The sequence below is a fragment of the Mandrillus leucophaeus genome, unplaced genomic scaffold, assembly GCF_000951045.1.
Source record: "Mandrillus leucophaeus isolate KB7577 unplaced genomic scaffold, Mleu.le_1.0 Scaffold35, whole genome shotgun sequence".
Taxonomy (NCBI): Eukaryota; Metazoa; Chordata; class Mammalia; order Primates; family Cercopithecidae; genus Mandrillus; species Mandrillus leucophaeus.
The window spans coordinates 602,442-618,024 of record NW_012103698.1 but is presented as its reverse complement, the minus strand read 5'-3'; the positions used below and the strand labels follow the sequence as shown (position 1 = coordinate 618,024).

The 15,583-nt window shown below is 36.8% G+C and overlaps 1 protein-coding gene across 1 annotated transcript in view; it reads right to left on the bottom strand.

Annotated features, from left to right (window-relative positions):
- UBR1 (ubiquitin protein ligase E3 component n-recognin 1) overlaps nucleotides 1-15,583 on the bottom strand; it is a 160,279-nt gene that overhangs the window by 76,212 nt on the left and 68,484 nt on the right. The window contains exons 20-27 of the mRNA XM_011989223.1: nucleotides 13,779-13,842; nucleotides 11,148-11,272; nucleotides 8,960-9,012; nucleotides 7,755-7,857; nucleotides 6,598-6,646; nucleotides 6,047-6,201; nucleotides 3,936-4,035; nucleotides 2,503-2,603 (exon numbers count right to left, since the gene is read on the bottom strand). Of these exons, the coding sequence (XP_011844613.1) occupies nucleotides 2,503-2,603; nucleotides 3,936-4,035; nucleotides 6,047-6,201; nucleotides 6,598-6,646; nucleotides 7,755-7,857; nucleotides 8,960-9,012; nucleotides 11,148-11,272; nucleotides 13,779-13,842 (750 nt within the window). The remainder of the gene's footprint in view (nucleotides 1-2,502; nucleotides 2,604-3,935; nucleotides 4,036-6,046; nucleotides 6,202-6,597; nucleotides 6,647-7,754; nucleotides 7,858-8,959; nucleotides 9,013-11,147; nucleotides 11,273-13,778; nucleotides 13,843-15,583) is intronic.

Sequence of the window (15,583 nt, the reverse complement as noted above, 5' to 3'; positions counted from 1 at the left end):
TATTAACAAAGGTCATGGTTTCAGCATGAATACATTAATTAATTCATTCATTAATGCATTAATTCATTCATTTGACAGAGTTTCACTCTGTCGTCCCGGCTGGAGTGCAGTGGCACAATCTTGGCTCACTGCAACCTCTGTCTCCCAGGCTCATGCCATCTTCTCACCTCAGCTTCTCAAGTAGCTGGGACTAGAAGCACACACCACCATATCCTTGGCTAATTTTTATATTTTTTGTAGAGATGGGAGTTTTTGCCACATTGTCCAGACTGGTCTTGAACTTCTGGGCTCCAGCAAGCCACCCACCTTGGTATGAGTCACTGTGCCCAGTAAAATTTATTTATATTTTGAAGAAACCTTGGTCTCATGAGGAAAAATTTCCCACGATGAACACTTACAACATAGCTTTAAATCGACCATCTGGATAGAGTATCTAATGTTTTTAACAGCAGACACGTATGCTTTTACATCTTTTGATAATAAAATTTAGTATTCTAATTGAAAATGAATTTTCAGGACTAGATCTGCAATTCATAACACCATCTCTATGGGATATGAACATTGAACTAAATGGTACCTCAACTGACTTTCTTAATAGTTACCTACTTTTGTTTGATTTTACATCTTAAAATAATATTGGCTAGTTTAACACAAATACTAAATATTCATAAAATCTACTTCAAGAAGAATTTTAATAATATCATTATCTTATAGGTACATCGTTACATCATGCTTAACGACTGTTTCTAATTAAGTAGTAAAAAGAGCTGCCCTCTTAAAGTATAAATCAGTACCAAGATTTCCAATTGACAAGAATGTGAAAAATAACTACCCTATGCATTCTAATTATCAAAACAATACTTAGTAATAAACATCAGAATATCTTAATGAATGCAATGAGCGCAGAAGCTCCATAATCCTGGTTTCATGCTTTTTGTTTTTTTTTTTTTGAGACAGAGTCTCACTCTGTCGTCCAGGCTGGAGTGCAGGGGCACGATCTTGGCTCACTGCAACTTCTGCCCTCCGAGTTCAGGCAATTCTCCTGCCTCAGCCTCCTGAGTAGCTGGGATTACAGGTGCCTGCCACCATGCCCAGCTAATTTTTTTTTTTTTTTTTTTTTTTAGTTTTAGTAGAAACGGGGTTTTGCCATCTTGGCCAGGCTGGTCTTAAACTACTGATCTCGTGGTCCACCCACGCCGGCCTCCCAAAGTGCTGGGATTACAGGAGCTAGCCACCGTGCCCAGCCTCATCTTTGATTTATTTATTTCCTTCATCCCTCCCATCAGACTGATAGCAAGTACTACAGATTCTATCTTCATATACCTTCAAGATACACCTTAATCGGCCAGGCGTGGTGGCTCAAGCCTGTAATCCCAGCACTTTGGGAGGCCGAGACGGGCGGATCACGAGGTCAGGAGATCGAGACCATCCTGGCTAACACGGTGAAACCCCGTCTCTACTAAAAAAAATACAAAAAACTAGCTGGGCGAGGTGGCAGGCGCCTGTGGTCCCAGCTATTCGGGAGGCCGAGGCAGGAGAATGGCGTGAATCTGGGAGGCAGAACTTGCAGTGAGCTGAGATCACGCCACTGCACTCCAGCCTGGGCGACAGAGCGAGACTCCGTCTCAAAAAAAAAAAAGATACACCTTAATCAGTTCAGATTCTTACTATCTGCATCTTAGCCTAGGTCATGCTTATTTCACATCAAGATTACTGCAACAGTCTCCTAACAGTTTCCTTACTTCTATGCCTATCCCCTGTAATCCATTTATTCCACATCAGTCAACACCATCTTGTACAAACATAGATTAGGTCACTTAAAATCCGCCAGTATTTTCCCATTGTGCTAAAAAATTATCACTTTATGCTGCCTTATAAGGACCTACAAGATCTGGCCCCCGGCTGCCCCTCTGACCTCACTGCCTACTTTTCCATCCCTCACCCATTATGTTCCAGCCATACTGGTCTTCTTTCTGGCCACCACAGAGCTTTTGCACTGCTGTTCACTCTTTCTGGAGTACTCTTCCAGGCTCTTCTAAGACTGACTCCATGTCATTTAGGCCTTAGCTCTAATGTCGTATTTTGAGAGAGGCCTTCCCTAATTACCCAAAGTAACCCCTTACTCATCTATTGATTTACCCTGATATTTTCTTGTTTATTTATTTGTTTAATGTCTGTCCCTCAACTACAGTATATGTTCCATGATAGCGAGCACCTTGTCTGTCTTGTTCCATCTAGAAATCTATAAATGAGCATGGCACATGGTAGGTATTCAGTAAAGTTGACTAAATAACGACCAAAAAAAAAATAAATAAATAAATCTTAGCTTATTTTTAAAACTACACTAAAATATAGGAAAATAGAATTATTAACATGAAGAATAAGTGATTGTGTAAACCAGTAGTAAATGGCTACAATGGTACAGCGGTTTAATTTTGGAGGCAAGTAGAGAATTCTTAAATATTTAAACCAAGACAGGATCACTTTACTTTTCTAGTTTACCTGAAGGATCCACGTTATCATGTCCTTCTGGCCTTCTAACTGGGGAATTCCTTTGAGTTTTTCCAAAAGCATTTGTATATTCATGGCTGAACTTCCCAATCCTTTTTTAAAACACAAAATCACACATCATAAATAAATACATACAGTCATCTCTTGGTATCCTCAGGGAATTGGTTTCAGGACCCCTATGGACACCAAAATCCACTAATGCTCAATTCCCTTATATAAAATGGTGTAGTAGTTTCATAAAATCTATACACACGCTTCTGTATGCTTTAAATCATCTCTAGACTACTTATAATGTCTAATACAATGTAAATGCTATGTAAATAGTTGTTAGATAATATTGTTTTGGGAATAATGACAAGAAAAAAAATGTCTGTACATGTTCAGCACAGTGACAACCATCCTTTCCTTTTTCCCTCTGAATATTTTCAATCTGCGACTGGTTGAATCCCTAGATATGGAACCCACAGATATGGAGGGTCAATTATATCTTCATAATTATGTACAAATTACAATTTCTAGTTAATGTTATTTACATTGATAACCAAGGTTTGCCAATCAATCCCTTAACTACATTAATTTTTCAACGGACGAATCTGCAATTATATGAAGTACTGGGTTATAATGATATGATCTATTAAATTTAAAAATGAGTTTAAGTCTCTCTCTTACATCTTTTACTGGCACTGCTAAGTGAAAGCTACCCTAAATATCTGTCTCTGGTCTTTTCTCTGCTTTACTCAACATCTAAGCAAAAGTGCTTAATGAGAAACAAAATTGCCAAAAATATTGAAGTGGGGGATGTCATATCCATAAACTGAATAGGTTTTTGATGTCTTCAGGGATCTAAAGAATACAGCATGTAAACAGAAAACCTTTGTCTCCTATTGTTTTTATAATCAACATGCCTGGAATGTGCTTTGAAAAAACTATCTTAATCAGGTAGGATTTATTAGAAATCTAATTTAAAACTATCCTTTTCTTCCAAGTTGAATACAATGCAAAATGAACACATTATCATTCAGATTTCTAGCATTTAAAATTCAGAAACATTAATATCTTATTAAGACATGTCACATGAATGCTATGGTTGACACAGCAGAAAATATTTGATAATACTAAGATGAGGAATTAAAGTAAAAATCACCAATATATGCAACCAAAAAAAAAAAGGTGGGGAGATCACGTAGTAAAAAGACTGTAATAAAGACTACAGTAAAGGATTTAAAAATATATTAGTATACTTGAAAATACTAGTTACAAACTAAGAATGCTAGGGAAAAAAAATTATTTCAGGGTTACCTATGTTTTAAGGACTGACAGATTAAAACTCTGTAAGATATAAACTTTCAGGTTTGACAAACTAAAACTCCTTAAGATCTAAACTTTCAATGACAAATGTGTTGAAGAGTGATACTCAAACATACTTGAAGCCTTATGATAAAAGTCAAATGTTACTTCTTCTTCAGGAGCTTTTTGAAGCTGTTGCTTCTCTTCCAGTAAACCCAATGCCAGAATATGAAAAGCCTGAAGGAGGAAAATAAGAGATCTTTAAAATTGAGCTTCTTCAGGTAAATATATTTTTAATTTAATTTTTATTTTTTTCAGAGACGGCTCTCACTCTGTCACCCAGGCAGGAGGGCAGTGGGGCAATCCTAGCTTACTACAGCCTTAAGCTCTTCGGGTCAAGTGATCCTCCTGCCTCAGCCTCCTGAGTGGCCGGGGACTAGAGGTGCACACCACCATGCACAACTAATTTTTTTTCGGGGGCCAGGGAGTAATAGACAGCGTCTCACTAGGTAGGCCAGGCTGGTCTTAAACTCCTGCGCTCAAGTGATCCTTCTGCTTCAGCTTCCCAAAGTGCTGCAAATTACAGGTATGGGCCACCATGCCTAGCAAAGTAAATCCATTTTAAGTAGAAGTATAAAAATAAGAAAGCTGATATGTAAAAAACACGCAAAGGTTTCAGCAGTTCACATTAAGCAGTTTACAGAAAGAGAAATGATGAATACACATAAGAAAAATGTTCAACCTGGCCCGGCGCTGGTGGCTCATGCTTGTAATCCCAGCACTTTGGGAGGTCAGGGCAGGTGGATCACCTGAGGTCAGGAGTTCGTGACCAGCCTGGTCAACATGGTGAAACCTCGTCTCTACTAAAAATACAAAATAAGCCGGGCATGGTAATGGGCGCCTGTAATCCCAGTTGCTTGGGAGGCTGAGGCAGGAGAATAGCTTGAACCCAGAGGCGGAAGTTGCAGTGAGCCAAGATTGTGTCACTGCACTCCAGCCTACTCCAGCCTGGGGGGACTACAGTGAAACTCCATCTCAAAAAAAAAAAAAAAAAATGTTCAACCTCACTTAGAGAAAAATGAGTTGAAACAAGATCATCCTATTTTTCACCTATTACAGTGGCAAAAATTTTGGTGTTTAGTAAAATATAGAGCTGGCATAGGTATTGGGAAGTAAGCACTTTTGACCATACTGGTGAAGGGAAAGTAAACTGGTACAACATTTTTGGAGGCCAATTTGAAAACATCTACCAAAAATGTAAAGGCATATACCAACTACTAGGAATTAGTATGACAAATACACTCCCTTAAGTATGCAAAAACATTTGTATAAGAATGTACTTTTTATTATTCTTTGTTACAGCAAAGACCTAGAAATACCTGAATGTCTATTAATAGGAGACTACTTAAACACATTATATCCATATGATGCACTATGCAGCTATCAAGAATAAGTAGATCTATATGCGCTAACGTGCAATGATTTCCAGAATATACAAAACTTTAACAATGCTTATGTCCTATATATCATACTGGGACTCAGGGAGAGAAATTTTAACTTGATTTCAAACATATCTCTACAGTTTGAAATTTACTAGAGAATGTATTTATCAGTGTTATAACAAAAATTGAGGTACACATAGGGTAATGACAGCATTTAGAACCTGTAGACCAACAATACTCAAAGAAAAAGGATTAGTTAGGCAGGTATAAATAAACATAGTGTTACAACTACCATGACGTGCCATAATTAAGTAACATATATTTATCTATAACAGTAACAAGGAAAAATAGCTGCTTTCACTTTAGCTAATTCTCCTACCTCTATGAATAATTACACTTTTATCCATTTTACTAATGAGAAAATCATTATTTGCTCCTTAAATAGGAAGTGGAGAAACCCAAGACTGAAGTCTAGACCTATCTTCAAATCTTTATTATACTGTCTCCTTATAATTCAAGTAAAATTACAAATCATGACACAATAACAACATGTCAATTTATTAGCATAAGTATGCCTGTTTTTGTTTCCATGGGTTTTATTAAACAGAAATGGTTCCCAAGAGTAAGGATGCTAAAAACACGAGAACATATCACTAAAAATTTGTGCTGTCTGTAAGCTATTTTTAATGACCCCTACATTTCCAGTGCTCTAGATGTGGTTCCAATTGAAGTTAGACCTGAGATCTTCTCCAGATCCCCAAGAACTCTAGGACTTGATGTAGAGAAAATATTTTGGGTAAACAAACCATTTGGAGCATTCCTTCAGTCCACAAGTTAGAATCTGTGTCTATTGCCCGCTCAAATACGGTCCTGAGAATGTACATCATGACATCACAGTTGAGAAGGTTAATCACTTTGCTGAAAGCAGGGCAGAATTCAGGAGGTGGTGGTGGTGGTAATGCTATAGGAGGTGGGGAATGGAGGGGGAAAGACACAAACAGTACATTTTTATTTGGGTTATCCTACATACTAAATTGCAAATGTCAAAAAATAATAGGTTACATGCAAAACAACACATGCTTTTTTGCTACCTTTCCAGCACTGAAAATATCAATGTTAAGTGTAATGTAAGTACTATATCAGTCACCCAAAATGAACTACATTTGCTATCAATTTTAAATTCAGTTACTACTGATATATACCGTATCTTAATATGTGAATAAGAAGCAAAAAGCTCTTTGCACTTCCTTGAGCTGTTCACTCTCAAAGACCAACAAAAACAAAAAACTATATGCTTTGCTGATACAAAACCACAGAAAATAATCAAAATGAGTCAATTCAGAATCTCACTTTTTACCTTCATCTTTGTTTTCCTGTTTTCGCCTTTTCTTTTGCATATGTTCAGCCTATAAAAAAAATCTGTCATTAAATACACTGCTTTGCAAGCATGAAACAAATGAAATACTTTAAAGCAGTCAGGAAAGACCCAACCACCTATTAAAATATTTTATATACTGAAGCATGTATTCAAAATGCCTCTTTGTCCTAGAAACAAAATGGTGTTCTAGAGAAAACTAATGCAAAATAGATGAGGAATATCCCTGGTCAAAAACTTAGTCCTCATTATTTTCTACTGAAAATATTTACTCCGTACCTATTATGTACGGGGTACTGTGCTATGGGCTGTAAAGTATTTACTTTATAAGGACAAAGCCAGACATTACCTTAACTAAGTGATCAAACTTAACATGATCCTTCATAGGACAAAAGGACGTATGTGCCAAATAATGAGATGTAATATATCACTTACATAGTATTCTTGCCAAAAACTGTTTAAGTTGAATCTATTTGGTACTCTACAGAAATGCTGATGTTATGAAAGAAAAAGATGCAAAAGAATTATCTTCTAAATTAAAGGAGACTATTGGCTGGGCGAGGTGGCTCATGCCTGTAATCCCAGGATGTTAGGAGGCCAAGGTGGGTGGATCATTTGAGGTCACGAGTTTGAGACTAGCCTGGACAACATGGTGAAATCCCGTCTCTACTAAAAATACAAAAATTAGCCAAGCATGGTGGCATGTGCCTGTAGTCCCAGCTACTCAGGAGGCTGGGGCAGGAGAATCACTTGAACCTAGGAGGTGGAGGCTGCAGTGAGCTGAGATCGTGCAACTACATTCCAGCCTGGACAACAGAGTGAGGCTCCGTTTCAAAAAAAAAAAAAAAGACTAAAGAAACATGACAATCAAATGAGGGTGGGATGATAAAGTCCATGATGCTTGATTGAATCCTCTTCCCAAGACAGCTATTAAGGACATATGTAGTATAATCAGGAAAATCTGAATATTGCCTGTATACTAAATAACATTATTGATTCAATTTTAATTCTTGGGTGACATAATGCCCTCTATTAATAAGAACCAGCATGAAACTATAGAAAAAGAAGAAAATTTTCTGTAGAGTTAGAAAGCATAAAGCAATTTAGGTTTATTTACTGAAAAGGATACTTTTTTCTACCTTGCTATGCTGGGTTTTGGAGTAATGATAGAAGTACATATTGAAGTCTTTCAATGATTCATCTTTTAGTTCATAAACTCCATGGCCTGATACACCTGGTTTCCTAAATAGATGGAAAATAAAAGATGAACTGCAGTGTTCTTGAAGCATAAAATACAGACAAAATAAAAACCTAAAAATTAATCTAGAAGTCAAATATACAGAAAAAAATTATGTCTCATTTAGCTTATGAAAAATTCCATTCCAATAATAAAACTAAAAACCTACATTGTGAACACGAAGCCTAATAACAGTTGTGTTTTATAATAGTGAAATTCAAACAAATCTGGAGAAGTTTGTTTTATACTATCTAGAACTGATACCATGCCCTATCTCTAAACCGTCTTAAGAGATTTAAGAGTCTCTGATGCCTAAAGGTTGTCTGTTCAACTAAAGAACATTTCATTGACCTTAGGCACTTCACTGTCTAAGGTCGTATCTAAAACAGTAGGGAGACATCATAACCTTAGTAATTTGCAAATGAAAATATAGTACTGAATCCTTTATATAGTACTACAAGGAAGATCATTAAAGTCAAAAGGAGTACTCCATATTTGTTCTAAACATTAAATAGCTTTTGGTTTCTATCCAATCTCTAAGTCGAATATTTCAATGAACATTACTAGATCATAAGAAAAGCTATACCCTATTTTAAAAGTTATTTGAAACTAGTAATGTATCTGTAAACACAATACTGCAACAGGTAGAAATTCACTATCAGTATTGATTTTTCAAATTTCAGAGATTAATACAATCAAATTTTTATTTCCATTTTATATACTCAAATGAAAATATTATAAAATAGTTTTAATTCTACTAGAGAAAAATCCAAAATTAGCATATAAAATTTTATAGAATAAATGAAATCATGGGTTCAGATTAACGGGAAAGAGAGTATCAGAAAAGTTCATTTACTTACTATCTAAATGAATCATCTAATATCATAAATGAGTATTTCTTATTCACTTGTCAAAAACACTCATTTTTTCAACAAACAGGTGCTAAGTGTCTACTGTGAGCCCCTCACTGTCACCCTTTCTAATCTGTATTCCACTCTTATTCTTGGGAGTTCAGGTTAAGAACTTCAGAGCTTCTACAAAATATCCAAAGTACAAGAACAAAGATCAATCTACCTTTTAGAATAAACATAAATATTAAGCACTTACTTAAATGTGGCCACTTTGTTTATGACATTCTCTAAGCCAGTTTCATTATTTTCCTGTTGAAACAATATTTTTGTCATTTTTACCTTCATATAATGACTTCCACTTCATTGTGAAGTGAAATACATTTTCAACTGCATCTCTGAAGTACTTTGTAAATAACTTTAAAAAGTTCAATTTCCACTATTAAAAAATTAGGTCTAAAACCAATTATCTATGTTTTGGGAGACCAACTTCCTAAGATAAGATGTATGTATAAACTGTTTATGAAAGGTTATCTAAGTTTGCCTTCATATGTGTGTATAAGTACACACATACATCTATGGCATACACACACAGTATTACCAATACTTCAAAGAAAAGAAGCTCTTCTTTATGTAGTATATTCATCACCCCCATCATTTATGTACATGCCCATGCTATACTAATCCCTAAAACCAAGGTAACAAAATTAATGAGCTCCAACTAGTAATCTATAGCAATACACATGTCTAGATGTCCTAATCTACCCTCTGCAAATATAGTAAGTTTTTTTCTGATTGACCTGATCTTTTCCTTAAACAGGGAACACTAGTTTTTTACAAAGTTATTTAAAATTAAGATAAGCACCTAGTCAAACTACTACAGTAAGCTCAGATTCCTGCAGTCTTGTAAAGATAAGAAATGTAACCTTCTTTAAAAATATATATACTTGGCCAGGTGCAGTGGCTCACACCATTAATCCCAGCATTTTGGGAGGCCGAGACGGGTAGATCACGAGGTCAGGAGTTCAAGGCCAGCCTGGCCAACATAGTGAAACCCCGTCTCTACTAAAAATACAAAAATTAGCCGGGCTTGGTGATGCACGCCTGTAGTCCTAGCTACTCGGGAGGCTGAGGCAGGAGAATCACTTGAACACAGGAGGCGAAGGTTACGGTTAGCCAAGATGGCAGCACTGCACTCCAGCCTGGGCAACAGATAGAGACGCCGTCTAAATATATAAATATATATCTATTTTCATATTCATTCCTTGGCCAGACGTGGTGGCTCACACCTGTAATTCCAGCACTTTGGGAGGCCAAGGCGGGTGGATCACTTGAGGTCAGGAGTTCCAGACCAGCCTGGCCAATATGGTGAAATCCCATCTCTACTAAAAATACAAAAATTAGCCAGGTGTGGTGGCACGCACCTGTAATCCCAGCTACTCGGGAGGCTGAGGCAAGAGGATCACTTGAACCCGGGAGATGGAGGTTGCAGTGAGCCAAGATTGTCCCACTGCACTCCAGCCTGGGTGACAGAGCAAGACTTCGTCTCAAGGAAAAAAAAAATGTATATATAGTGTGTATATATACACACACACACACACATATATATACACGCACATACACACACACACACATATACATATATCCCTATTCTACCTCTTTGGAAAGTCTTGATAGCACAGATAAGTATAATTATTTTTTAAGAATCATTTTTCTAATTCATATTCAAATCTCGGAGGGAAAAATATCAGACTCATAATCTGTAGGACTATTACCACAGTATCTGTATATACAAAAATCCAAATACCATCTGTGGCGGTCATGGTCATGTGAATGCACCTTGCAGATATCTAATTACAGGAAGTAAATGACTACGTGCCTCAACTGCTGTGCTCTGGTGAAACCAAGGCCAAGCTTCTCACCAGTCATTCCCAGACAATGAGCAAGGCAGAGGTACTCATGCAGGCTCATTCTGGGAGACACGGGAAGGCACAGATGGAAAGTCCATTGAAGCCCAGCAGTCTGGGATGCTTCTATTTAACTTTCCTTCCCTCTTTATTTCACTGGGAATCAGATTTGCATCAGAATCTGATGGCTCCCCTTTTCGTTCCCAGATCCCTCACCATTGTCTTTAATAAAAATCTTAATGTTTTGTCACAAGATCTGCTTCTCAGAAGACCCAGATTAACACACCACCCAGTTTCAGTATCTCAGGAAGTTCCCTTTTTTCCTCTAGAGTAATCTTTATTTTAAAGTAAACAAAAAGTAAAGGAGTTTCTCCCAGAATTAAAATTTATACCACTAAAGGATGAAGGTGATTGGTTTACACCTATAAGGTAATAATATAGGACTTTTTGCCTAAAATTTTGAAGTAGTTTCCAATTAAAGAAAAAGAAAAATCTACCCCATCTTGAGGTAAATAGAGATAAAACCAAAATCAGACTTACATTCTCAGGTAAATTTTTGGCAATGGCACTGTGTGGCATAGGTTCAATGCAAAGCAAGTGAATAATTTCTCTCATTGTGACCTCTTCTTTGGTCACATTTCCCACTCCAGGTACATAACGCTCACCTAGTTCAAACAATTTAAAACAAAAAAAAGTAGAATAATTGTTTTCTATTTAAATTTCTCCCCATCAGAAGCACTTACACACAGAACATTGCATTAAATTAAGTCTGTGAGAGAGGGGCAAGAGTTATTTGAATGTGTTCTCGCATCTGAACAAGAATCTATGTTGAAAGACAGAGGCAGAAAACTGTGACCTGACGGAGAATCCAGGCCTTGTCTTAGCTTACTTAGACACATACACACAAACACACATACATATACATACACATACACATACTCACACATTATAAACAAGGCCCCTCAAATAAATTAGCATGTGTTTCTAACCCAGAATACATGGCTGATGGCATCTGAATGAGCAGTGGCCATCACTGAATAGCTTTTCTTTCAAGATCTTTCTCAATTTTGTCTCTACCTGTTATTTAACAAAGAACAAAGTGAAAACTGAAAAACAAAATACTTTAAAATGTCTTTATGTGTTAAATGACAAAACAGTAATACGTATTAAGAATGACTGGTGTTGTGAAAATGCCCACAAGGTCAGATTTCCATTTTGCATCACAATAAACTGCCAAATGAAGAGAGAAAATAGCTAAAATAAGTATGAGAACTCCACTGGTGTCAACAGCATCTAATTCCCATTGCCTTAAGAAAGCTTACCATATCTGGCCTTATGTCACCACTGATTTTCAACACTACAGTATCTGTACGCAGTCCTATGATATCTACAATAGGGTTACAAAGAAACCCCTTGCCTAAGAGATTTGATGAATTCTACAAATTTGCCAAAGAAAGACTTTTTGTCAAGTGAATTCGTTTCCAACACATTCATTCCTCTTTACATTTGTAAAGCATTTTGTAATTTTCATAACTTTTCACCAAAAACAGTATCCCCTAGAATTTTAGTGCTAGAAGATACCTTAGAGATCATGTAGGTTACCTCCACATTTTACAAATCAGGAATCTGAGGCCCAAAGAATGCAACTGCATGCTCTTGAAAGCTGGTAGCAAGGCCAAGACTAGAGCTCCTGATTTTAAATCCAAATATTTTTCTGTTTCTTAATGATTTTCCACTATAGATCAGAAATATAATTTTTTAAACAAAACTGTTGACTCCTGAAAGTAACAAACTTACACTCAGGAACAGAGCAAGTATTAACTAAAAATCAAATCACAAGAAAAAAAACAATAAATTTGGGCAAACACAATAATAGTAAAATAACAGTAGGAATAATAAAACAGTAAAAATAAAACAGCAAAATTATACTACAATATTAGAAATTCTTCATATAGTACTCTAAGGACAAATGTAAAAATTTCCCTTGAGTTTTCATAATTTGAAAAAGTATATAATCAATTTTAAAATCTTTTACACATTCTTAATTTGCCCATTTTTTCCCATCTGCTTCTAACTGGCATATTCTGGACAGGAAGAGTTAGTAGCCCGGAAGGTTTAAGTCTCACTCAGCAATAAAGGCTTACTACCCTTTCTGCTGAAACATGTAGCTAGTCTAGCAACTAGCTCTCTGACAAACAGTAAGTAAAACTGAACCCATGTTTACAGACTTACGTAACAGCTAGAATCCCCAGCTAAAGAACGATTCAAACCAAACAGCGTTTGGTGCAGTAAAGTAAATAACAAAAGCCAGAATAAGAAGTCAAGAACAAGATGATAGCCGGGCGCAGTGGCTCATGCCTGTAATCCCAGCACTTTAGGAGGCCAAGGAAGGTAGATCATGAGGTCAGGAGTTCAAGACCAGCCTGGCCAATATGGTGAAACCTTGTCTCTACTGAAAAAAAAAAAAAAAAAGTACAAAAATTGGCCAGGCATGGTGGCGCATGCCTGTGGTCCCAGCTACCCAGGATGCTGAGGCAGAAGAATCGCTTGAATCCAGGAGGCGAAGGTTGCAGTGAGTTGAGATCGCACCACTGCACTCCAGCCTGGGCAACAGAGCGAGACTGTCTCAAAAAAAACAAAAAAAAGAGAACAAAATAATTGCAATGAATGTACCAGCTGGTAAAATCAACACAGACTATGACATAGCATATATTTGTACTTAATAGGTTAGAATGTAGTGTTTCTGCACCGAATATTTATATTAATCTCAACTGAATTATAAGACACATTTCTGTGGGTCGATGTCATAACTTGATAGACATTATTTCTTGCAAGGAACACTCTTTTTCTTTTTTTTCTAAGTAACCTTAACAAAGCTAAGTATGACCAATATTTGCACAAAATTATTAAACAGAATGACACAATGAAAATATATTTTACTTAGACCTATAATATATATAAAAATTATAGCACTAAATGACCTCCAAATTAGTCAAAATATTTACAAATCAGGTACTGAAAAATAAAAATGTAAAATCTGTACTTTTGCAAAGGTGATTTTCTAAGTGCAGTATTTGAATAAGGAGTAAAATGATCAATTATAGTTCATATAAATGGTCTCTCTAAAAAGTAACCCATGTTCTATTTCAAAACACTGTCTTTTAATCTTACCCACAATATAGATGAGGACCTGAAGCATTTCTTCTATTAGTGTATTGTATTGTTTAATCAAATCCTATAGAATCGAAAAACAGTAAATTAGTTATGCAAGAACCAAAAACCTCCATAAAACATGCATTTCTGGATGAGACTCATGGTCCATCCAGTCTAGTATTTTTTATCCAGTCTAGTATTTCTGTGTGTGTGTGTGCACAGCACAAATAGTTACAATCATTCCCTTTTTTGACATCAAATTCAACAATACCTGGCATATAATTGCCAAATACTGTCATCATTTTCATTATCATTATCGCCCACATAGTCACAAATCAGCACACTAATGCTAATCTTCGGCTCTTCCTCTATTATTTGCTGCCTTCTTACCTAGGTTAGTGAGAAAGTGCCCTCAAATAGACTCCCAACAGTTATATGGTGAGAGTATCCTTCTCTAACACATCCCTCATTTAAACACTATTAAATCAGATGCTGATTTTCACTAAGTATAAAACAACTAAAAATTAGCTCTGCATTTTATATCCTATTCATGTTAGCCCTTTGCAAGTAACTTCTATTTTTTTCATTTAAAAAATTTTTTTGGCCAGGTGCAGTGGCATGTGCCACTGCTCTCGGCTCTCCTAGAGTTCTTTAATTCTTGAATTTGATTTAGAAATTGTATATGAATTGTATAGAATTGTATAGCCAGGCGTGGTGGTGCACGCCTGTATTCCCAGCATTTTGGGAGGCCAAGGAATATGATCACAAGGTCAGGACTTTGAGACCAGCCTGACCAACATCGTGAAACCTTGTCTCTACTGAAAATAGAAAAATTAGCTGGGCGTGGTGGCACACGCCTCTAATTCCAGCTACTCAGGAGGGTGAGGCAGGAGAATCACTTGAACCCAGAAGGTGGAGGTTGTAGTGAGCCAAGATCGAACCACTGCACTCCAGCCTGGGTGACAGAGTGAGACTCCGTCTCAAAAAAAAAAAAAATTATATATTTATTTATTATTTTTCCAAAGAAATTTTACTAGCAGGAGTAACTTCTAATTTGAAAGAATAAAATAATGTGATTTCATGAATTCAAAGTAGCTAAGGGCTACTTTATAGGTTGGTACTTCAAATGTTCAAACAATAAAGATGCGGCCAGGCACGGTGGCTCACGCCTATAATCCCAGCAATTTGAGAGGCCAGGGCAAGCAGATCACTTGAGCTCAGGAGTTTGAGACCAGCCTGGTCAACATGGTGAAACCTTAACTCCACTAAAAATACAAAAAATTGGCCAGATGCAGTGGCTCACACCTGTAATCCCAGCACTTTGGAAGGCTGAGGCAGGTGGATCACGAGGTCAGGAGTTCGAGACCAGCCTGGCCAACATGGTGAAACCCCATCTCTACTAAAATACAAACATTAGCTGGGCATGGTGGTGCATGCCTGTAATCCCAGCGACTGGGGAGGCTGAGGCAGGAGAATGGCTTGAACCCAGGAGGCGGAGGTTGCAGTCAGCCGATTGTGCCACTGCACTCCAGCCTGGGTGACAGAGCAAGACTCCATCACAAAAAAAAAAAAAAAAGAAAAAATTAGCTGGGCATGGTTGCTCATCCCTGTAGGCCCAGCTACTCAGGAAGCTGAGGCAAGAAAATCACTAGAATGGGAGGCAAAGGTTGCTTTCAGACAAGATTGAGCCACTGCACTCCAGCCTGGGTGACAGAGTGAGACTCTGTCTCAAAAACAAATAATAAATAAAATAAAATTTGTATATTACCTCTGAGACAACAAAGATAAAAAATACCAATGTCATTATAGATGTACATAAATAG